The sequence below is a fragment of the Lactuca serriola genome, chromosome 7, assembly GCF_051521515.1.
Source record: "Lactuca serriola cultivar US96UC23 chromosome 7, Lser_US96UC23_V15, whole genome shotgun sequence".
Classification (NCBI taxonomy): domain Eukaryota; kingdom Viridiplantae; phylum Streptophyta; class Magnoliopsida; order Asterales; family Asteraceae; genus Lactuca; species Lactuca serriola.
In genome coordinates, this window is record NC_136414.1 from 68,430,544 (window position 1) to 68,456,254 (window position 25,711).

Here is a 25,711-nt window from a genome sequence, read left to right on the forward strand (position 1 = left end):
ACAGGTATTGCGATGAACACAAAAACAATAAATAACACAAGTGTGGATCAAAATATGTCGAATGATTAGATCAAACAATCCTCAGCAGAGCTCGACTAAGAACTTCCGCTATAGAGGATTTAGGGTTACAAGAACGATAACAATAAACTTCTAAATAATTCTCTGATCGATCTATTCTTTCGTTAACTTCTAAGATGCATGCAAGCACCTATATTTATACTAAACCCTATTAAACTCATGGATGGACAGGCCCATACCGGAGATAAAAAACGGACTAGCTAACGAGCCCAATAGACGCCACACTATATACAAAACACGACCCAACAACATACAACATTGTTTTTCCAAAGCATAAAGCCTTAACTAGCATGCAATGTAACATTTGAATCATAAAAAACAGTTAGAAGATTATCTTGTGTAGTAGCTTGCTTGTATTTGACCTTTAGGAGCCTAGCACCTCAAGTGTGATTTCTCAAATGTCTTACAACAAAACAAGAACAAGATAATGGACTTGAGAGAGAAGTTCGGGAGCTCAAAATCGGCTAGCTTCTACTTTACCATACAACCATGCAAACCCTAATTCACCATGACTCTTCATATTACATAGGCCTTTTGGGCTAAACCTTTCATGGACTTTCATGTACGTTTTGTCCAACCCTAGTCAACATGGATCATGGGTCCAACTATAAGTATTATTGATTTACCTAATCACTCCCCGTAACTTTAAGTAGTCTCTTTTGATCACTGAATTAATTATGGATCAATACTAATTAAATAATGTGATTTCTCAATTAATATATTATACTTATAATATATTAATAAATCACAATAACCTCTTCCTCAAATATCCATCCTATCAAATTACTCTAGAATGTTGCAACCCAAATGGACCATGCTATTATCGGGTCAACCACATAGCAATTATAGTTATGGGTTTAGACACCTAATCCAACAGTCTCCCACTTGGATAAGTCTAATAACTATAACTGCCAATGTAGCTTCAAAATCCGAGTAGTAATCGTAGCTCTCTAAAAGCGGTTATCGAATCTTGACGTACCATTTAGATAAGGGATCATATAATCATCTGTTATTCAAGATATCATGCGGAAAAATACATGGAACATAGTCATACTTATTGTCCAGCAGTTTGTTTCCCGATTTCTGATTTATTTCACATAGAACTTAATTGAACACATCAATTTAGTCCTGACCTGGCCCGACACATATTTCAAAAAAAAATCATTGAGGGGCCCAAGATATCGCTTTCAATCCTCTTAGGATAAAAGGAACAGATAAACTTCCACATATATGCTTGTACTAACTACTTGTTAAATCATACACAACAACATGTTTTATAACATCAAGTTACTAATGCGGTTTCACACTATTAGTGTACAACCAAATCATAATCAACAACTCATATATTTTGGTTTAAAAGTTATACGATATTATCGTCTCACAATCACTTGTGATAAATTCCATGAAGTGATTCATGTGAGCGCGGGTTTAGTCCAATACTCAAATCTTATTTCAAGAGCACTCATGAATGTTGTAGAAAACCTTTCCAATGTCTAACACATTAGACAATCTTACAAAACCCATTCATGACAGTCTATTTTCATAACCTACTTCCTAAGTATGATCGACTGTGGATAGTTTGAATAACTTTATTATTCTGGAAGTCAAAACATGCAAAAGTGAAACAATAGTAAATAATTGACACAAGATAGTAACTTTACTCATAAATAAAACTCATTTTATTCAATCACCAAATGTCAATTACATTTTAGCTATTACAAGTTTCTAAATATTTATTTAATCACTAAAACTAATATCATCCTTCAGCCCAATACTCCTTGCATGCAGCAAGTGCTTATCCCTGCTCAGTCCCTTTGTAAGGGGATCTGTTGGGTTCTTCTCTGACGGTATCCTCTTTACTACGAGTTGTCTTTCTTCTACTTGATGTTGTATAAAGTGATATTTTATGTTGATGTGCCTGGATCTACCATGATCCCTTGGTTCCTTGGCTAAGGCAACTGCACTTTCATTGTCACAGAAAATATCCATAGGCTCCTTTACAGCTGGTACAACTCCAAGGTCTCCAATGAAGTTCTTCAACCATATTGCCTGCTTTGTTGCTTTGCTTGCTACTATGTACTCTGATTCACATGTTGAATCAGCCACAGTTTCTTGTTTGGAACTTTTCCATGTTATTGTTCCTCCATTAAGAGTAAATACCCAGCGCGACTGAGAGCAGAAATTATATTTGTCGGTCTGAAAGCTAGCGTCACTATACCCTGTCACTCTCAATTCATCACTCCTACTGAGGGTAAGGACCCAGTTCTTAGTCCTCCGAAGGTACTTAAGAATGTTCTTTACAACAGTCTAGTAAGCTCTCCCAAGGTTCCCTTGATATCTGCTGACCATGCTCAAAGCAAAGGTCACATCGGGACGAGTACATGTCATAGCATACATGATCGAGCCAACTACAGAAGCATATGGTATGCCACTTATTTATGCTATTTCAGCCTCTGTACTTGGACTTTGAGTTTTACTCAGTTTGCTATTGCTCTGGGTAGGTAAGTCTCATTTCTTGGAATTCTCCATGCTGAAACGTTTCAACACCTTATCCAAGTAGGTACTTTGACTAAGTCCTATCAGTCTTTTACTCCTGTTTCTCAATATCCTTATCCCTAGAATGTAAGCAGCTTCTCTGAGGTCCTTCATAGTGTAACATTTCCCAAGCCAGGACTTAACCTCCTGCAAGGTTGGAATGTCGTTTCCTATGAGCAGTATGTCATCCACAAACAACACCAGAAAGCTAAATACACTCCCACTAGCTTTGACATATACACAGGACTGATCCTCGCTTCTCGAAAAACCAAACTCTTTGAATTTCTCATTGAAACAAAGATTCCATCTACGAGATGCTTGTTTTAATCCATAAATGGATTTCTCAAGCTTACACACTCCATTAGGGTACTTTGCATTGACAAAATCCTCTAGATGATTTATGCAAACATCTTCAGCCAACTTCCCATTAAGGAAAGCAGTTTTGACATCCATTTTCCATATTTCATAATCATGAAATGCAGCTATGGCTAGCATAACCCTTATAGATTTAATCTTCGCTACTGGTGAGAAGGTCTCATCATAGTCAAATCCAGGAGTTTGAGTAAAGCCCTTCGCAACCAATCGCGCCTTATAAGTGTGTACTTTCCCATCCATGTCGATCTTCTTCTTGAAGATCCATTAGCACCAGACTGTCTTATGACCCGATACATTATCAACCAAGTTCCAAACTTGATTGTCATACATGGACTAAATCTCGTTGTCCATCGCCTCTTTCCATTTTGCAGACTCGGGCCTGCCATAGCTTCCTTGTAGTTGTTAGGTTCATCCAACTTTAACAGTGTACTATCATTGATAAATGTGTCACCTTCAGTAGAAATATGGAAACCATAAAACTCGGGTGCCTGTCTAACTCTACTGGAACGCCTTAGAGGTAAGGACTCGTCAATCGATTCAACGGGAGTTTCATCCTCAGGTTGAGCACTAGTGTTTGAGGTTCCTTCATCGCTTAACTCTTGAAGCTCTTCAAGGTCAATTTGCCTCCCACTATCCTCTTGGCATATGAGTTCTCTCTCGCAAAAGACTCCTCTCCTTGAAACGAAGACAACATTGTCACTCGGTCTATATAAGAGATATCTAAAATATTTCTGTGGATAACTGATGAAAATACAATGCTCACTTCGAGGTTCGAGCTTGCGTGAGTCTCTTTTCTCACAAAAGTCTCACAACCCCAAACTTTGATGTGTGCTAACGAGGGAACCTTCCCTGTCCACATCTCGTGAGGTATTTTGGAAACCTTTTTAGTTGGGAATAGATTAAGGATATTGGCGACAGTCTCTAAGGCATACCCCCAGAATGAGATAGGTAATGGAGCTCGACTCATCATGGAACGAACCATGTCTAGCAAGGTTTGATTGCACCTTTCATCCACACCATTAATGTAACGCCCTGATTCTCAGATATTAATTTATGGCTTTAATTTTCATAATTGCAAGTTCTACTCGACGAGTTGGATGCCCTGATTCGTCGAGTAGCAGCGAGTTGGGCCACGTGTTTAAGTGACCTACTCGCCGAGTCCAAGATAGGACTCGACGAGTAGGAGTTGGAGGATGAAACCCTAATTTTCGGGGTTTTGCACCCTATTTAAAGGATCATTAGCCTCCTTTAGCCCCCTTACAGCCTCTTGAGAGTCCAGCAAACCCTAATATGTGTGTATGCTCCATTTTTGTTTGTTTTAAGCTTTGGAAGGTGGATCTTAGTCAGAGGAGCTTGAAGATCAAGTAGCTAGCAGCAATGAATGTGTGTGGATCTGAAATCTACCTCAGTTAGCATCATTTGAAGGTATCAAGTTGTTATCTTGACCTCATTTCCTTCTAGATCTCATTTGGTTAAAGATTAGGGCTTTTCTAGCATATTAGGAAGCTATTCGTGGGTATGAGCTAAGGTCTGAAGTTGAACTTCAGATCTGAACTCTCTTTGGTCTCTAAGTCCATAAAGCTTCCAGCTTTAGCAATTATAAACCTCTCCTTAGCTATAAAACTCCATTATAAGCTTGGATTTGACATTCTAAGTCTTTAGAGCCTTGCATGCACGTAAAGTTTGCAACTTTACGTGATAAACATGTCTTGGGAATCTTGATCTGCAATACGGAACCTTAAAATGGCTTAAAAAGCATCTAAATGGATAAAAGACTGAAGGGACTCGGCGAGTTACATGGTTAACTCGGCGAGTCCGATGAAGATTATCGTGCAAGGACTTCTGCATGGACTCGGCGAGTCAGTAGGGTGACTCAGCAGGTCAACTAGGTTTTTCCCGACATCTGGACACGCATGAACTCGGCGAGTTGCAAGGAAACTCGACGAGTTAGTGGGGGATTTCACGACTACTCGAGTTCTGGAAGGACTCGACGAGTCAGTGACTGTACTCGACGAGTCGGGTCAACATGGACTGTTGGCCTTGACCGTTGACTTTGACTTTGACCAAGGGTTGACTAATTGACTTCTGGGGCATTCTGGGAAAATGGAAATTTATGACTTCACTAACGTGTATAGATAAATATTACCTTTGGGATGCTGCATACACCAACACTCGCTGTGGCGGAGTTAGGATCAAAGTAAAGGGGTAGCATAGATTTTTTTTAAGGTAGCCTAATTTTCTTTTCCAGTGTATCATTGCAAAATAAATCGGAATTTTCTAAATAGACATTGGGATTAATTAGTAATGTTGATTATGATATGCATATCAACACGTAATTAGCATATGAAACGATATAAGAGCATCAATACAATCATTTTTATGAAGTTTTAGGTTAGGATGTTTGATTGTCTTCTAGTTAATTCCATCACTCATGATGGATTGATATTAATTTAAGCGTGTAATCTAAGGGTGGGATTGAACCCTAATTTATAAGAGGTTAAGATTGATATCAACTCATAGTTTGGGTAAGGTTAAGAAAACCTTATCATTGTTCATTTAGAAATTAGAGTCAACAACAACACTTGAATTTCTAAGAGAGTTTCATTGCCCTTTCCCACTGAAGTCAAAAATTCATAATATAACTTAATAATGCACTAAATAGGTTAGTCCATTTTATATATAAACTCTAACATTGAGTTCTACATCTAATCCTCTACATCATCAGTTAATCCTCTGCATCATGAGTCTGATTCACTCAATGAAAAATATGAAGCAATTATTCTATGAATTCTAATGCATTTAAATTTCACTATGAAGTTAATTAGTTCACATCAAAATTCAAATTTTAGCACTTCATCTTTGACAGTGAGTATTGTGGAACGAACAATAGATAACTAAAACTACTCATCTTATCTAAAATCAACTTTGCCCCCAAATAATCAGTCCATATTTAATTAATGTGCTTTCTTATCAATTTTTAGATACAAAAAACACCATGTCTGGGAATATCAATAATCGATAGTAAGCAAGAGGGAGTATCCACAATCAACCATCGAAACAACCATTAACGTCACAAAATACTAAAATAACCTATCAAAAATCAAATGAAGACATGGCATCATCAAACACCTAACCTTTGAACCCTAATGGAGCGGAAGACTCTGATAAGGCACGACGACTTCTCTTCTGTCTCTTGTACCAAATAACGAAAAAACCGAACACAAGCACAACCACACCGCCAATGTCTATTCTGATTCCAAGTGCAAGCAATGCAGTGTTACTACTAGATCAATTTTGAGGGGTACCCGGGATACCCCAGGCTCCAATGTGGATCCACCCCTGAACACTCGTGGATTTATGACTTCTTACCGCAATACGAGGTATTGGTTATCCGATTATCGACGATGACGTGCATTAACTAAAGAAGAGAAGTCCAATCATGCACATGCGCAACTCAAAAATGTTATTGAACGCGCTACAGTGTTTTGAAGACGAGATTCCCAATCCTAAAGCAAATGACTCATTTTCCTTTTTCAGTGCAAAGAGACATAGTCGTTGCTTATTTTGCAGTCCACAATAGGAAATGCAATATTCTTGATGAGTTATTTATGACGTTTACGGAGAACAATGGTCACGCACAAGGGGGAGAGAATGATGGCCAAAACGTTCACGATATGGAATGGGGTTCACAAGGCAACAGATACATAGATAATTTGGGTGACCAGATTGCGAATCAATTGGGGTCAAATTAAATTTTTAGGATTTTAGTATGATTTTGTGGATTTAAAAATATTTATGTTTGATTTGGATTTGTGTTTAATTTTAATTTATGCTAAATTTGGATTTTATATGGTGTTTATATTTTTTTATACTTATTTAAGAAATTGATTAGATTATTTTATAAACAAACACTTGAATTCAATAAAAAATAAAACAAAAGGGTAAAATAATCATTTTATTAATTCAACACAACAATTCAGAGGTCCCTACCAAACAACATGTTAAACATTCGGCTCTTAAAATTTTAGACCTCTTAAAAATTCAGATATTAGATCTTAAAAATTCAGATCCTACCAAATAGACCTTAAAGCCAACTATGTTATACGAATGAAAATGTTGGCCGATTAAGAATGACCATGAGAGAGGCAAATGGAAATTGCGAAATTAGGATGGTACAATGGACATGCAGTGGAATATTGTAAGACAAGATATAAAACACACCATTTTGATTTTTGGTGAGAGTGACGTCAATTACCGAAAAATCAAGAGAATAAAGATAGTGATGATTTCGATGTGTCAAAAGGAAGCAACCGATGGTTATGCTTAGGAGAATGGAGACGGTTAGACTCCATGGTGCGAGGAGGAGAGGATAGCCTATATAATACATCCCTTTGCGCCATTTAGTTTTGTTGTTGAATCAAAACCCGCAATTTCAAACCAAAATCAAAGCATAGTTAAGTAAGGTGTGCAAGTATCAAAAGAGTTGCTTATGATTCACCAACCTTGACACTAGATCGGTTAGAGTTTCGAACCCTTTACCAAATCAGCAATTCCGTCCTATTACTTATCAGAACATATATAAATAAGTAGACAAATGAAAGCCCACATGCACGTAACTGATTGTCCTGTACAATCTTTAAATTAACTACAACAAAAATAAAACACACATTTATTTTGATGAACAAATGAGGAAGAAATCTAAAAGCTATTTCTTGTATCAATTTGATGAGGGTTAAAATCGACATTTTTCAGGAACATGAATGTGAGAAAAAGAAATCAAGTTCATATTGGTTGGGCATCTGTCTAGCTCCATATCAAGCACCATTCAACCATCGAAAACATGGTGGTAGTAGAAAGATTTGAACACAAGGACATGCCAATGGACCAACAATCGTACCGGTTATACCTCCTCTACCTTCAACATATGCAATAATGCAAGCATGACTCAACCATCATGGTGGAGGTGGCAAAAAAAGAGAGTTATGATTGATAGCTCCTGCCCTAAACATGAGGGAAGTTAATGTTATAATTTCTCATTTGATGAGTTTGGAAGCTTCATAAATGGTTGCTGTCTTCACTGCCACATTTCCATTTTCATGTGTTTGGCTAGTACATAAATGCTCAATTGGTCAGGAACACGTTAGATTATCAGGATTCAGGACTCACAAATTTCCTGCTTATATTGATGTATAGCATTTTTTATCTATTAAGATAATCGCTGTACTTCTCACTTCATAAGTACCAAGCACAACTTAACTTCTTTGGCTTACCTCTGATCTCATACCATCTTTGAGCATTCGCATATCAAGTGGTGGCCTTCAACTGAATTTGAACCCTAATAGAGAAATATGTAAAATGTGAGAAGGCTAATTGAAATAGAATGTTGTGAAATTGAAAGTAAGCTTAAAGATGCACATAAGAAGTATCTTACCTCTCCTTTTCTCAATAAAGGATAAGATTCATTATTTTGCGAGAGTCCACTTACTACCTTTAGCTCGTGGGTCCAGTAGTAGCTAGTTTCAAATGTAGTTTAGAGTCGATTATTTCAACACATTTTGCGATAGTTGGTTTTGAACCTGGAACAAAAGAAGAAAGCAAATGAGAAGATTCATAGGTTGCCATTTGAACTTCTTAAGAACTTAAGTGCTTCAGTTATAGTGCAATGAATAAAAATACTTTAGCAAACCACAAAAAATGAGGAACTAAGGTGTACGTTGTAAATGTATATGCAATCTGACTGCAACCTTAATTCAGTAATGAGAAGAACTAGGTACATCCCGATGAGCCAAGGTGGACATGCTCAGAAATAAATTATTTTTTGTGATAGGTCAAATAAAAATTAAACACTCTACAAGTATCCTAGTCCAGTTTGAAGCCTGAAAATCAAAAACTAAATTTGAACCAGATTAATTCCATATCTAGTTTCTGGTTTTAGGTCAGTTAAATGAATCCAATTCATATCAATCAAATCAATAACTATTTATAGTTGGAATTTCATAGGACAAAGCACACAATGAAATTGGAACTTCAATGCAGTCCCACTCACCTCCCATTTGCATCCAGAATCATGTGCAGCTAGCTACAATCCACTTCATCCTTACATCACCGAACAGGTTTTTCTATCTTGTTGAAACTCTTTTTCTTCTTCTGAAAATTTGAATGCTGGACTAATACCGGTTTCATATATTTTTTTTATAGGTTCAAATGTATCGTTCACATTTATAATATATACGTCCTCAATCATCCATGTTCTGTGAAAAATTTCCGCCGGTTGAACATCCCCAATAACGGTTACACTCCCTTCTTCTAAATCAAAAAGAATCGATTGGATACCCTGAAGTGCAGATAACGCCTTCAGCACCATCTCTCCTTGACTTCGACTGCCTGATTTAAATTCCAGCACAATTTTCTGAATTTTTCGCTATAATTACCAAAGAAAAATATATAAGACCAGGTAATAATACTGAAAAAACGTAAAAAAAAAAAGGGAGGGCGGGATGATTAAAACGAATTATGATTACATGTTTATGTTCTTTTGCGGATTTGTATGAAGGTGCAACGCCTGTTTCCCGCTCTTCCTTGATTTTTTTTTCAGGTTCAACACTTATGCTATATACGCCCTCAATCTTGCTCACATGTTGAATAACATCCATGGAATCAACATCCCCGATAACAGTTAGGTTTCCATCTTCTATAACGACATCAATCAACTGGATACCCAACCCTGATAACGCCTTCATCACCTCCGCTCTTTTACTTGGACTGCCTGATTTGAATCCCAGCACAATTTTCTGAAACATACACGATAATTACCAATATATATATATATATATATATATATATATATATATATATATATATATAGAGAGAGAGAGAGAGAGAGTAAAGTTCCAATGAGATCACTAACTTTTTTAGGATCAATAGGATCACTTTTTCAACCTTCATTTTAGAACTTATCTTATATCGACAAAATAAATAAAAATATGTAAATTCATCATTTTTCAACCTCTTTCCATATTGATATTAGAAGAGAAATATAATAATAAAAAAAATTTCTATGAAAAATGTGTACAATATGCACATTTTTGTAAAAAAAAAATGCATTTTTTTGAATTTTTTTTTAATGATTCAACTTTTATATCAACATCCTAGTCAAATAAATATTTTTAGAAAAAAAAAACGTATCTAGAAAAAGTTTAAAAAATGTGCATATATGCAAAAACTCAAATGTGCATGATTTTTCAAACTTGGTTTTAGAGCTTATCTTACATCGAAAAAAATAACTAAAAATATGTAAATTCATCATTTATTAACCTCTTTCCATAATAGTATTCGGAAATTGTTTTTTATTTTACGTAAAATGTGCACCATATCCACATATACATAAAATGAAAATATGCATATATGCACATCTGCATATATACACATTAATATACAGATGAAAAACATCTTGATAAGTTAGGACCCTGCTATAAAAGGTGAATTTTTGAAAAAAGAAATGTTTTTCTACTTATGTGCATAATTGCATATAGTGCACATTTTACGTTATATGCAAAAGAAAAAAAAAATCGAATATAACTATGGGTAAAGGTTAAAAAATGATAAATTTTTATATTTTTAGTTATGTTTTTCGATAGAAATAAGCTCTAAAAAACGTTTTTCCAAATAATGTGCATGTGATGCATATGTTACACATTTTTTTTTCGAATACCAATATGGAAAGAGGTTGAAAAATCATGAATTTATATATTTTTATTTATTTCTTTCGATATAAGATAAGCTATAAAATGAGGGTTGAAAAAGTGATCTTATATATATATATATATATATATATATATATATATATATATATATATATATATATAGAGAGAGAGAGAGAGAGAGAGAGAGAGAGAGAGAGGATTAGGTGCATATAAGACCATCATATTTTATAAGACATGGGACGCAATCCTAGCCACTCATTTTGGAGATAAAAAAAATTTAAATGCAAAATAAATGAAAATATGAAAAAAAAAATTAAATATTATTTATCATTTAGATTATACAACAAAATAAAAAATAAATACATGAAATATTATTTTTATATATACATGAAATATTGTAATAAAATATTAGACTATAGATATTCAAACAATTCCAACAGTATATTGGAATATTCTAACAATTATAGTAGAATATTAGAATATTGTAACATATCTAGGAATTCTATTTGAATATTTACAATGTAATTTTCTATTAAAATATTTCACGTAGTTTTCAAAGACGGATTACTTGAGATTCTAAAAAAATAGAGATCTTAAGATTCAACCTCAACCACATATTTCTCATTTGCCGCTCTAACGCTCCAACGCAGCAAGCATTGGGGTATGTCTGATCATAAATGATTATATGGCGAAGAGATATAATCATATATGATTATACATGTGTATACGTATATGTCTGATCATAAATGATTATACATATGTCTAATCATAAATGATTATACATATGTCTGAAAGCAATTAATCATATATGATTATGGTGGTTGGTGAGGGAGGAGGTGGTGGTGGTGGTAGAGGTATCGTTGACGGAGGTGGCAATAATGTGGTCAGTTGGTGGCGGGGTGGTGGTGGTGGTGGTGATGGCGGTGGTGGTTATGGTGGTGGTGAAAGCGGTGGAGGTAAAAGGAACAGGCGGCGCGGCATAATCATTTATGATTATAAACTCTCTCGTTGTGCTGGTACGCCGGAGGGTTAGAGCAGCAAATGAGAAATACATGCTGTAACTTTGGTCCAGCTTCTTTAGGAGTGTACAGGAAATGTTTGCTTTCCTTCCTTTTACCTAATAAGCTTAATGTTGAATTACCTTCATCTGGCCACTAACTGATTTCAGTTTGTCCCCATGTAGGCTTGAAGTAGAGTACTCCTGAATTTCATCAGAAAGTTCTTCAGACATGTTTTTCGTAAGGTGTAGCTGGTCAATCTCATTTGGTTCCTGAATAAATCACAAGAGGAAAAATAGATAACTTATGTTCACAACATGTGGTGTTGAGAACAATCAAGTTAAGGGGAAAACAAGTTATAAAGTAAAAGTTTGCTAATATTGTCATTTTCTCTAAAAAAACAAATGAATCTGGCGTGCCATGTAACAAATGAAAAAAAATATATTAATCCAATGCACCTTTCTTTTCAGAAGATTTGTAGTTCAAGAGGAAAATTAATTGCAGAGTGAAAGTTGATCGGTTTTTTATGTGAACTTTACTGTAGAAAGATATTACTGATTGCTTTGTTTTTCTGTCTGATGTTGATGTATGAAAGTATGAGTATGTAATTTTAGAACATTAGCTCATAAAATTGATGGACACTACATGTTAAAGTCTATGTAGAAAAGAGTATAGTTAAATTCAATTACATGTCCTCTGAAGACCAAAAGAAGTTTAAGACATACGAAAGATTCAAAGTGAAGTTCCATGGTTTTTGGGCAATCATTTCAGAATGAGAATGAAAGAGTTGAAGCTTTTTTATGTCGTGTCGATGACTTGCGGAAAAAGTTCTAATTATATGTGACGAAATATTTAAGCTCCTTACATTTATTTCAGATATCTCTTTCATATATATCGATGCATCTTCAGAGATGTCCTCAGCCTGTTGGTCGTAGATTTGTACGTTGATGGAAGTGGGTTAATAATTTCCAAACACAAAAACGTTAAAACTCTTTTCTTTTATCCACTAAAAGTAATATTCATTTACCTTTCTTACTATAGCTCCAAATTTAGATGTGGTGGTAGATTGCATGGACTCCCCAAGGATGCTTGACGGAAACTCCAAAGTTTTATCTAAAAAAGATGATTTTGACATCTGTGGGATCTTGTAAACTTCCTCCTATTCATGTTTTTCAAACACCAGAACCAAGATTAGATAAACGCAATTATTACACTAATTATATCCAAATTAGCATTAAGTACCAATAGTTTAAATTATATTATAACAGTGTGGTTGGTATTTCCACGTATGTGAATTCCTGTAATACTTGAAAAAAAAAGACATTTCTATCAATTTTACAAGTGTCATATGAGTAGTATGCAATGGCAATGGATGATTTGAGAAGCATAACAGTTGTACGTTATACAAATGTTATGGCAACTTCCCTTAGTTTGGAACAATGTAGAGTAGTAAGAATTGTTATGATAAAACTAAATGACAGAGGTCCTTTTCATCTTCATGCATGCAACTAGCTTAGTGGAGTTGTTGCTTTTGATGCTTTGTTTATTTTAGCCTCTTTCTTGTGTCTAGTGTTGTTGTTTTGTCTTTAGTAGATAGTGGTAGACATAGGTTAGTGGTCTACTTGTCTCTTTGTTTGTTCTTGTAAAGTCTGATTTCTTTCCTTTCTTGTAAGCCTTGATAAGGCCTCTTGTTCTTGGTTATACATTGTGAGAATATACAGCAGTTGTGTGTCAATTCTATACTCTCTCCAAATACCTGTATAGCATCCTAGTTGTGTACTAGAAGTTGTTTGATATACAGGTTAACAGATGCCTCACCCCAGTACTGTTCTAGGACTTGAGATACGATGAGCAATGTATGAACAATGTCTATGTTTGCGTTAACCTCGACCATATTGTTGTGATTTGGCAGGACACGAGTATTAAGGCTCGGTTCATGTTCATACAAGAAGGAGAGGAGCTAAGAATCTTTGTATTCCATGGCATTTTCATCACATACTATTTTGATGGATTAGAAAATTGAGTTTCAACAATGCATACGAAAGTGATGGAAAGGTGAACCCAAGTAAAACGAGTGCAATTATCAACAAAGATAGCAAAGTACCTAGCACCTCCATAGTGGGATGAGTTGCAGGTCCAAAAACCTAACTAAACTAAGTCAAAAGCTGCTAAAGGAGTGAAATCATTTGCAGTAGACAGAAAATAATGGTGTTTTCCAAGTAGACACAACAAAAAAGAAATTGTTTTGGTGTTAAAGTAGTTTTAGGTCAAGACACAAATATATGATCTAGGTCAGCATGCTACATACAAAACGAAGATAAACTCGATATAGAAGCTATATAAATTGTGAAAATGAACTTGGAAGACAAAGGTTGACCACTCCAAACAACCTTGCAAGTTGCAACTCTATGACCTATTCTAAGAGTCTCCTTGGTCTTTGGATCCTACACAAGACAACTAGGATTGGTGAAAAGAACAATTAGACTAGAGTCACATAATTGGCAACTGATACAACAAGAGATAAGTTTGGAACATGAACAAAATTTGGTAATGACAAGTGACAAGTGGAGACATGTCCACCAGTTTGACTGCCATCAACTATGTAGACAGAGACGGATTATCGTGACTATTTAGTTATGAACAAGTCTCCATGTGCTGTCATAGGACAAAAATTCACAAGTACTTATAAAACCTCGCATAAATTTTTGGATCGACTCTTGATTTTATTTTATTTTATTAATTTTATAGTAATTCTCTGTAAAATTCGAGGTGTTTTTTTGCATTGAAGGATATGGGGGGTGTGTTTGGACTGTTGTGGTGCTCATGATGCAAAATCACAAAGCAATTTATGGGATGAGAATAAGTTGAACGTATTGAGTGTAGAGGTCTAACTGTAGGGCAGAGTGGGAATGTTAAATGACCATAGGGATCAGGTGCCAGAACCATAGGGGGCGGGTGTCCTCTGCTGGTCCGATGCAAAAAGACTACTGCAAATCGATGTGAAAGGATTGAAGCTTCACCTATGATTTCTGATGTATTGTACACATGGGTTGAGGCGATATTGTGATTACTTGGACAATGCTTTGAGAAATTTATTGATTACGGTTGATGAAAGCCAAATCGAAAAATTTTAATTTGTTCCCATTATGAAAGATTTGGATTCGTAGGATAATCAAATGGTGACACGAATCCAAGAACAATTCACAGCATGAAACATACGCTAGCATTCATGTAGCAACTTCATGCCCGAAAAGAAATATCACAGAGAAAATTTACCAGTTCAGGACCATGGATGATGCATCTAACAGTTTTCAACTCTGTAAATGATGGATTCATCTGCTTTGGTCGACCTGTCTTTCTCCATCCTCGTACCTCTGTAACAATGTGTGATTAGATGAATTGTCTCTATTTTCAGCATAAATCTAGCTACAAATGCCCATAATTAGCTTCACAAGAGTGACATACCTGTAGAGTCGATGGTATCACCAACTAAAATGCTAAACCAATGAGGAGTTAGCCTGCCAATCTCCATTAACTCAAAGAAATCACGACGACAAAGATAGTATGCTCCTGTGCGTAGTTGAAATCTAGACAAATCTCCTCCAAGAACTTCTACCCATCCCATGTTATTTTCCAAGGTTTCCTCAGCTACTTTCTCATCAACATAAACAAGGCTCACCCCACATTCCTCTACCTCCAATCCACTCATCACAGAGATAGAGACACTTACTTTATCTCCAGTATTCAATGTGTTTCCAATTGGCCAGTAGCTTAACCATATACCAACATTGCCAGATCCAGGTTTTCCAAAGACTTTTGGGTTGTACATCAAATCAACACCATTGCTCGTACTGATTTTAACGAACCATGCCAAATCATCGTCACCTGATATTTTATATCTCAAAGTTACATCAAGTCCTTTGAGCTTCCTATTCCTTGGACACAAAGGCACATCAAAGGACAAAGCCGATGATGCTGATACATACTCAGGCTTCAGGTTTGGATTCTTTATGTCTGGCAGAGATGTGCTCATTATATCGAATTCATACAACATCTGTGCCAAAAACACTAGAATTCAGTCACATATAGTCGGTTTTTAGGTGTCATATCAATGTGATTGTATGTGCTTCTGCATGTGTTTGAGAATTGAGAGAGAAACAACGTACCTCAACACACGGAGTTCTGCCTTTGGTGAGCTCATCATCACCAACCAGGCACACCTCCTGATTTTGATATTCTTTTAGCCACTTCATGTGTCCCAGATCATTTTCTTCAAGTTTGGTTACAGGCACCAATTTAATAAAGCCTTCAATTTCACACAAACTAATGCATCCTTCATAGCCAAACTCTTGCAATGTGAATCGGTGTTCTTGGAAAGTTATTTTCTCCAATGACAAACAGTAGTATACATACAATTCTGCAAGCGTACTTGGGAGACATACTAGCCATTTAAGTCTTGAGCATAAGCTCAAGTCAAGGACCCGAAGATATTTAAGATGATCATAACAGGGCAGACACTCAAATAGACTATTGCCTAAATTCAAGTACTGCAAAGATAGTTGAACATTAAAACTCAGAGTGAAAGAATCGGTACACTCGAGATTGCAGTCCTTGAGGAATAATCGGTGTAATGAATGTGGGAGGGAGAACGTATGCTGTTCAGTAACTCCTAATAACAACTTTCTACACCCTGTCATATTTAGTAGTGCAAGACTCGTCAGGTCTCCAATGGTTTCACAAACACGAACAAGATTGTGACAGTTCCAAAGAATCAAAGTCTCAAGATGAGGAATCATTGACATGTTGCGGATTTCAAATAGATCATACGAGTCCTTAAGATTTAGAATTTGCAGTGACTGAAGAACCTGTTGCAAAAGTGACATGATTTATGTATCGTTCAATGTCAATTTAAAGATCATTAACTATTGAGAATCTATATGGAAAAGCGACATAAATAGGATACCGAATTCCCTACCATGGGCGGATCAAGTACTTCCAATTTGCTGTAGCTCATATCAATAGCCACCAAGTTTCCCATGAATAAGTCAGGGGGTATGGTTGTTAAAGGGAATCCAAGCCAGCAGAGCCATCGTAAATCTTCTGAAAAATTCTCGTAAGACCCGTTGAGATACACAAAATTCAAGTGGAGCAATTTTAGTTTATCCATCTTCTTAAGTGCATCTGTCTTGAGGTCTAGCGACTGGAAAGTTAGCATAAAGAAGGATGGTAAGATGACATCATATCCATAAATGAATTTACCAAAGATTCTCTAAGTAACAAGATTCCATGCCTTGAGTACCAATTGACGATTTCCATGTCCTAGATGGTTGTGTAGTGATTGGGTATAACGAGGGGCGGATAGGTATTTTTCCAAGTGGGGCAAAAATATGTCTAGTAGTAGGGGACCCCAATTTACCAAAAAAACCATTCACAAAATATTTATATATGTTACTTGAACTATTTATTTATATTGTTATCGATAAATTCATATGTTTTTACTTTTTCTTCTTTTTTTGGGGAAATTACAAAATATCTTAAAAATCTTTTCTTTTCTTGGGGGTGGGGGAGCACACTTACCGCGGTGAGACCCGGTTATTATAAAATTATTGAACTTGAATATTGGAAGACAAATACACTGTAACAACCCAATTTTAGGGTGGAAATAGACTTATCAGGGTAATTACCTTTTGTTTTGTTCACATTTGCGTAATTTCTTATTTTTTGTACATATATAAGTAACGAACTTTTTGGAAGTGTTCACGTATAACCATTATGACCGGCTGTAGCAAGTTACATCCAGTCATAATGGTCATATGTGAACACTTCCAGTAAGTTCGTTATATAAATGTATACCAAAAAAAAGTTACCTAAATGTGAACAAAACAAAAATATAATAACCCTGATAAGTAAATTTCTCTCTTTTTTTTTTATTATTTTACCTTCTAATTTTGATTTGGTATAAAATTTGAACTAAATGGTAAATATTTTTAAAACCATACCATTTTGGTAATATCTTTTTAAAATACATTACTTGGTTTAAAATTTACTATGTACACATGTAAAAATTGAGAACACATGCTGACATACCAACTCGACAATAAATATTTTATTTTAAAATAAGAAAATAAAGATTTAGGGATAATTTTATTTTAAAATAAGAAAATAAATAGGTAAGATAAATATAAATTGATAAAAATAATAAATAATGTTATATTATTTGTTAATAATGACAATTGAAGTAATAATATTTGATTATTAGAGAAATTGAGAAAAGTGGTTAAATGTGTCTAACTTGATGAAAGATGAGTTTGACTAATTGAGTTCACATTAGATGATAAGAACTTAAATGTCACAAAATATGATGGAGAACGACTATAAGTGAAACATATGTGATTTCCGAGATTTTTCTTAATATCTAAAACTCTAAAAAAATTTGTGCCAAACACGCTCTTAATGTGTTACGACAAGTCTGTCCTTTAGACCAAAAAGACAAAAAATTACTTTCTTAACATAAACAAATTTCCTCATCTTTTTCATCTTCCTCTTTTACTTCTACTTTTAAATATATACGTGAAACAATATAAAATCTAAAAAGATGATTAATTTTTAAAAATAATCAAACCTAAACCAAAATTTAAATCAAATCCTAAAAGTCAATTTTAGTTAGTCAATATTACCTTGAATGCAACCTTATCTTCCTTTAGTAATTGCATGTCAAGTGCTAAACCTTCCATTGTTTCTGAACCCTAAAAGAAAAAGAAAAAATAAAGATAAAGATAAACCATATAATTCAAATGAAATAGAATGGTGTGAAAGAAAAAGTAGGATTACACATACATATAAGAAGCTTCTTACCTCTCCCTTGCGCAATATCTTATAAGAATCACTACTAAGCCAAACTCTACTACGTCTTGCAGGGAATTTTGATGACTCTTGACGAACCAAATTTTTTCCCATCTCTTGAATCAATCGATGCATCATCAGCTTATTATTTGGGGAAACAGAAAGAAGGCATTTGTTGGATAGGGTTTTGATCCCAGATAATGCACAGTAATCTGGCTCCAATATCTTTACCACATAATCCTTGTCTTTTCCGATAAAGAAACAAGCAATATGCAAAAATAATTCTTTCTCTAAGATAGATGGTAATGACTCATAGCTCGTTATTAGTACACTTTGGATTCGAGAATCAAAATCTTTATCCAATACATTCAATCGACTTTTCCAGTATAAAATGGTATTTTCATTGGATAGAGAAGAAGCCAACACTTCAACAGCGAGAGGATTTCCTTCACAATATCGTATTGCTTGCATTGCAAGCTCTTCGAAACCTTCCATGGGAGCTTTGGAACCAAATGCATGACGACTTAAAAGCTCTAACGATTCATCCTCATTTAATAATTTTATTTTATACTCTTGACACCTAGAATATGTGGACTTGAACCAATTATCTGTATTTTCCCTAATTGTTGTGATTATAATCTTGCTTTGTGCATTGATCGTTCCAGTTCCAAGTAAAGCGACTAACTGACTTTTTTCTGCAATGTCATCAAGAACAATAAGCGTCCTTTTAGTTTGTAAGGCTTCCTCAATCTTACATGTACCCTGAGAAACACCAGGTATTTTTCTCTTCTTTCCACCTAAAATATCATTGAGAAGTTGTTCTTGTAGCTCAAGCAAATCATGGGATTCTTTACATCTGCGACCAATGTTTTCAACAAAACTCGTGTTTTCAAAATATCTCCAATTTGAATCGTAAATATACTTGGCCAGAGTTGTCTTGCCACTTCCACCCATGCCACAAATTGCTAAAAATTCGATATTTGATTGATTTAACCAGGAATTGATCTCCTCGTATCGAGTGGCCATCCCTGTTAGATTGGGTGGAAGATGAACTTCTTTGCGATCCAGTTTGTTGTAAATGGTGTCAACAATTTCCTTCAAAAAATTTGTTTCAGGCCTGGAACAACAAAAACATGAACAAGTTCATGAGATGAAATTTAGAAATTCTTATATAAAAGTATAAAACTGAATGATAATATTCAGTAATTAAATGTAATGTACTATTAGTAGATATTTAAAATTAATTTCCATTAAAGTTTCCAATTCCACGAAATATCAAAATTCAATCAAAACCTGATCAAAGTATTTAGATTGGTATAATAGAAGATTCTTCTAATTTAATTACAAATGCATTTGAAATAGAAAATCAAATCAAAATAAAACATATATTGATAGATTAAACAGATTTATGTAAATAAAAGCACTTATAGTCATGTCATAAGGATAATTTAAGTGCATAAATTAGAAATTAACATAGAGAGAGAATTAGGGGCAAGGTTATCCAGAAAGAACAAAAAGAAACTCGCGTAGCTCTTGTCAAGAGTCAAACTTGTATATGATATATCAAAAAGCATACAGCTCATACCGATTTTTATACTTTTTCCTATAACTTATTTGAAATAAGAATAGAAGAAAGTTAGCCATCCCACATTCATTCTATGGTAATGATCATATCGATTCCATCATTTTCATTCATTTTTAAGGAAATTACTTTTCACCTTTCCAAACTTCTCTATCAAACAAATATCTCATACCGATTTAAAGGTTTAATCTATTGACCCATACATCAACAAAAACTTGACCGAATCTTAACTTCAAAAGTGGAGAACCAAATTTGGCTAGAAATTAGCAATAATAATCATCAAATTATTGGATCAAATAGCATCAATTAAATTTTATTTCAATAATAATTATATTACAAAAAAAAAAAAAAAAAAAAAAAAAAAAAAAAAAAAAAGACAGTGAGGCATACCCCGACAGAACCATGCCCGCCAAATTAGCAACCTCCTTAAGAGCTTTCTTCCACATGTTCACGTTGTGATCTGTCCACCTTGAAGAGCCTTTCACTTCAATTGTGAAAGATTTATTTTGTTTCCTCACATCAGAAGGATCAACATGATAAAAAACAGGTAAAACGAAATGATTCACCTCCTTCCTTTGTTCAAGGATCAGTACAAGCTCGTCAAGGCACCAGGTGGAAGTTGCATAGTTTTCTGACAATACGACAATTGAAGCCTTAGATTGTTTAATTGCTGTCTCGATCTCCGGCTTCACTTCTTCACCTCTCCTGATTTCTTCGTTATCCCTAAAAGTACCAATTCCTGCTCCCATTAATGTTTTGTAAAGATGATCGGTAAAAGAATGACGAGTATCTTCGCCCCTAAAGCTTAGGAAAACGTCATAGCTGCTAGCGTTAGCACTAGAAGAAGAACTGGAAGCCATTGAAACTGGATCGACAAGGATGCAAGATGAAGTCAACGGCAAATTTTCAACTACCCAAAATTATACCCAAGCTTATCTAAGGCAGGCCGATTACGGCTTTTTAAAACCTAATTGTCAAATAAGACTATTCCGATTTTTGAATTGTTTTTAGGAAAGCTCAATTATTACTTTGAATAATCCAAAAATATCAAAAAAATAATTTTGTATTTATGTATGTGTTTTTATTTTTAATATTTATTTATTTTATTATCAGAATACTAGTTTATAACATATGGTAATTATGGTTATATAATTAACTAAATATTTATTATAAAAATTCAAAATTACTAATCAAATATTTTAAATAAATTACTATTAAGTAAAAGATATTTTTAGTTATATAAAATTGTAATCGTTGATTTAAATAAATCCATGAACTTATAATCTATGTTACTTTTATTTTAATTTTTATTCTGATGTTAATAAATTGTATCTAATAAGAGTTGAAAATTTAAAATTTGAAATTCAAAATGAAAAATCAGTAGGTCGACAAGTGACATGATATTAATTAGGAGACCCAATAGATCACACATGACAAATAATAAGAATAAACCTATTTTTATTAGAATTGCCGAGTCAACCTTGCGACTCGCCGAGTTGTTCATCCAACTTGTCGGTTCCAGGCTCATCTTCATGTGACTCGCCGAGTCAACCTTGCGACTCGCCGAGTGCCTTCAGTCCTTAAGCCATACAAACTCTTTTAAGCCATGCAGTGGCTCTAAATTACAGATCTAAGCTTCTAAGGCATATTTTTCATGTAAAGTTGCAAACTTTAAGTGCATACATAGCTAAAAATGCTCTTAATGACAAATCCAAGCTCACAATGGGGTTTCATACTCGAAGAGGCTTCATACATGACCAAACTCAGAGATTTATGACTCTAGAACCCAAGAAGGGTCCAAATCTGAAGTTACAACTTCAGATCTAGCCTATATCCCACATTATCATCTCAACCAACCCATAAAAACCCTAAATCTCAACCAAAAGTGGTCTAGAAGGAAAATGAAGTAAAGGTGACGACTTGATACCTCCAAATGATGCAGGCTGAGGTAGATTTTTGATTCCTATGCCTTCCTTGCTACTAGTCTCTTGCCCTCCAAGCTCTTCCTTTCCAAGAGCCTCCTTTCTAAAGCTTAATATACACAAGAATGAAACACCACACGAATTAGGGTTTTCTGAGCTCTCAAAGGACTGCAAAGAGGCCAAAGGGGGCTTATGCTTCTTTAAATAAGGTGCAGAACCCCGAAATTTTAGGGTTTCATCTGTCAGCCCCTACTCATCGAGTTCCTTCATGGTCTCGGTGAGTAGGCCACTAAACACGCGATCCATCTCGTTGCTACTCAACGAGTAGGGCAACCAACTCGTCGAGTAGGTCTTAAACCAAATAAATTTTCATTTACATCGATACCTGAGAATCGAGGCGTTACATATATTCTCAATGTCTTTAAATTTATGGGCAATTACTAATCTAGCCAAATTAAGGAAGTCATTAGCAATTTATAGCCAAAAATTGGTAAATGTCCAAATACAGCCCACGAAACTGTAGGTTTCGATATTCGTCTACTGTTTCGCCAAATCGTCTACTGTTTCGTGTTTTGTATAATTTTTTTTCATTTTTAGGATACAAACCCGTAGGTTTTTTAGAACCTACGGTTTCCTCTCGAAACATACGGATTTGGGTGAAAAAATATGGTTTTTTTTTTTTTTTTTTTGAAATCTACTGTTTTTGGGGGGGTTTAACTACAAAAAAAAAAGGGGAAACCATATGTTTTAAAAAGCCTACGGTTTTGTATCCTAAAAATGAAAAAAAAATATACAAAGCACGAAACAGTAGACGATTTGGCGAAACAGTAGTCAACCTACAGTTGACTACTCTTTTGTGGGCTATTTTTGGCTAAGTGGTTTTTTTGGCTATTTTTTGATAAATAATTAAGGATTTTGACTAGATTTGTATTTTTCCCAAAAATTTAGGATTAATGACTTAGGAGGGTAATTAGGTTTCCAGTTTGTCCGTATTAGGTCATTAAGGTTTTTTTTTTTGTGTGTATTAGACTAATATGGTTGTTATTACCGTTTACAAATAGTCATTTTTACTGGTTAAAACTGGTAAAAGGACTATTTCTAAACGTTAATAACAACCATATTGGTCTAATACACATAAAAAAAAAAAAAAAAAAAAAAAAAAAAAAAAAAACTTTAGCGACCTAATACGGATACGGACAAACTGAAAACCTAATTACCCTCCTAAGTCATTATCCCGTTTGGGTTTCCATCGGGTATGAGTTTTTTTGTCATCCCTACACTCAATCTTATTTCTCATATGTACATTATTTTATAAACATTGCATAAATGAAATTAAATAAGCTCAAAGTTTTGTACATGACATAAAATCATACCTTATAATATAATAGTTAGTTACACTCCTAGAAAATATTATTTTCATAAATTAATAATTTTTCAATTTAATAAAAGAGTTAATAATATTTATTAGTTAATAGTGTAATTATAATAAATACTCAGCAAATGTCTACCTGATAAATGTTTGATCATATAAAATTATATATTATTAGCAATATCATTTTAAAATGATGATTGAGTATAGAAATCCAACAAGCCACAGTGTACTTAGTAGTTGCCTCACATATTTCATAACTAACCCTTTTACATCTAATTCATAATGATAAAATCCTAACTAGTAATATGGGATAAAGCTTAAGTTTCATAAATTGACAAGTATGGTCCTTGTAACAAAATTTCTAATTTTTTATCCCAATAAATATCCAGTTATTCATTATAAAAAATTTCTATTAATTTATTTAACTAACTATTTTTTTTTATTTTTATATTCTAATTGTTTTATTTTTACAAAAATAACCCAAAACTATTAGACCCAAAATGCAAAAGTTATAAAATTTTGGTGAATGCAAGAAGTAATTAGGTTCCCCTCGAGGAACTTATGCCACAAGATGATTAATATGCTTTAGGTTGTATAGTTGACATATATTTAGGTTTTATATCAAATAATGCTTCTCTATGATACCCTACGCTTGGAGTAATGTAACATCCCTAGTTTGGGTTTGGAATTTTTTTCTATTTTTAGTAAAAAGAATGGAAAAACTTAAATAGTAATTAAATAACTAATTGATAAGACTTTAAAGTAGTAAATTAAAGCATCATAATAGCATTTATTAAAAATTATGGACTAAATAAGTTATTTATGTGCACTCAAATGAAAGGATAAACGTAAAATGTGCAAATGAAAGGATTTCATAAAAATCTCATGGAATTGAGAATGAAGTTTTCACTATATACATTCCATATGATGAAGTAGTAATTACATCTAATTTATAAAAAATATATAGTTGTTCCCATTTTTAGAATGAAATACTTATGGAATCTCCACTAATATTATCAAACCTTATTTCATGGTATTTACATGAGTTTCTTCTTTCTTATTCTTATGAAAGTCCCCGAGAAGGCTTAGTTCGTTTGTTTCGAAAAATATATCAATCAATTCTGATTTTTTTTTCTTTTTCTCTTGATGATGTTTTGATCGAGAAGTATAGATCTTGTTATTGGATTAACGAAAATGCGCAAAAGGTCTATTTGCCTCAAACGATTTATGAGCCTCTTCCTTTTTTCTTATGATGTTTCCGTTCCTTTAATTTAGCAGCATCTACTAATTTGGGACATAATTTGAAAGCAATATTTCGACCTCGATGTTTTTGGGATGCCGCTGATTGTATGTTTGCATATTTCCTAATGATTGAAATGCATTACAACGTATAACATATATAGAGAGAAGTGCAATGATGGGCTTGGCCCTATAAGACTATACATATATGATATATGGTGGTTGGATGTAGGAATTAATTGTTCCTTATTTTGATTTAAAGAGGATTTATCTTGATTTTCTAGGTTTCAAATTTACAAAGGCAAAAAATGGGTGACAATGAACACAATGGTGGTAGCTGGAGGTGGCTGTCAAGCCTGTTTTGTTTCTAACGAGGTTTTTTGTGGTTCTCTGTGGGTGTTTTACGTAGGTGATGGAGGTGAGTCTACCATTGGGGATCTCGTCTGCAATGGTCACCAAAAATGAACTTTGGCGAGGCGGCACCCAAAGGCATAGTACGGTGATAGTGGCCGATTAAGGAATCGACCAAGCGGGATTCGATCAGACCTCATGGTGGTTCGATCGCTGGTGATGGTGTCGAGTTTTGTTAAATATTGTGAGTATTGCAAACTTGTCATTTCATGAATGTGCAGGATGTTTTGTGTAAAATATCTGGATTGATTTAGTTGTGCATTTTTTACTTTGGGACAATTATGTCATTTGGATAAAAGTGGTGCGTCAAGGTGTGAGTTTGTAACGAGTTGACATGCGGGTTATATGATATGTTTACCCAAAGTATCTAGTTGAAGCTGCAGTGGTCGATGGTCATAATTCACAAGATATTTTTACAATTCATCTTCTTATTCTCTCTCGTTGTAAAAAGGGTTTTTAGGGTTTGTTCAACTTTATCAGTTCTTTGTTCTTTTGTAAGTTCTTGATCGTTGTAGATTAGGACGAGTGTTCATCAAGAGAATAGATTAGGAATTGTGTAGTGAGGTTTCTTTGTAAGTAATTGAAAACCATCTGTCTATTTGTCCTCAAATGGTATAATAGATGATGATGTTGGGAAATTGTGTTTCTATATT

General features: G+C 34.3%; 1 protein-coding gene across 4 annotated transcripts; it reads right to left on the reverse strand.

Moving 5' to 3' along the window:
* Positions 1-7,595: 7,595 nt before the first annotated feature.
* On the reverse strand, positions 7,596-21,066 carry LOC145061693 (disease resistance protein RML1B-like). Of its 4 annotated transcripts, XM_079009230.1 has the most exons (15): positions 20,505-21,065; positions 18,527-19,649; positions 18,367-18,435; positions 16,665-16,889; positions 15,856-16,554; positions 15,155-15,743; positions 14,966-15,063; positions 12,717-12,848; positions 12,555-12,611; positions 11,833-11,961; positions 9,510-9,779; positions 9,035-9,409; positions 8,420-8,564; positions 8,259-8,323; positions 7,596-8,094 (listed from the first exon to the last, which is right to left on the reverse strand). In XM_079009230.1, the coding sequence occupies exons 1-12, from the start codon at positions 20,972-20,974 to the stop codon at positions 9,086-9,088; spliced, it is 4,185 nt and encodes a 1,394-aa protein (XP_078865356.1). In that variant the 5' UTR covers positions 20,975-21,065; the 3' UTR covers positions 7,596-8,094; positions 8,259-8,323; positions 8,420-8,564; positions 9,035-9,085. The 4 variants fall into 4 exon arrangements, with proteins under 4 accessions (XP_078865356.1, XP_078865357.1, XP_078865355.1 ...); XM_079009231.1 differs by having other exon boundaries at positions 7,596-8,323; positions 18,545-19,649; XM_079009229.1 differs by having other exon boundaries at positions 7,596-8,323.
* Between the last annotated feature and the right edge of the window lie 4,645 nt (positions 21,067-25,711).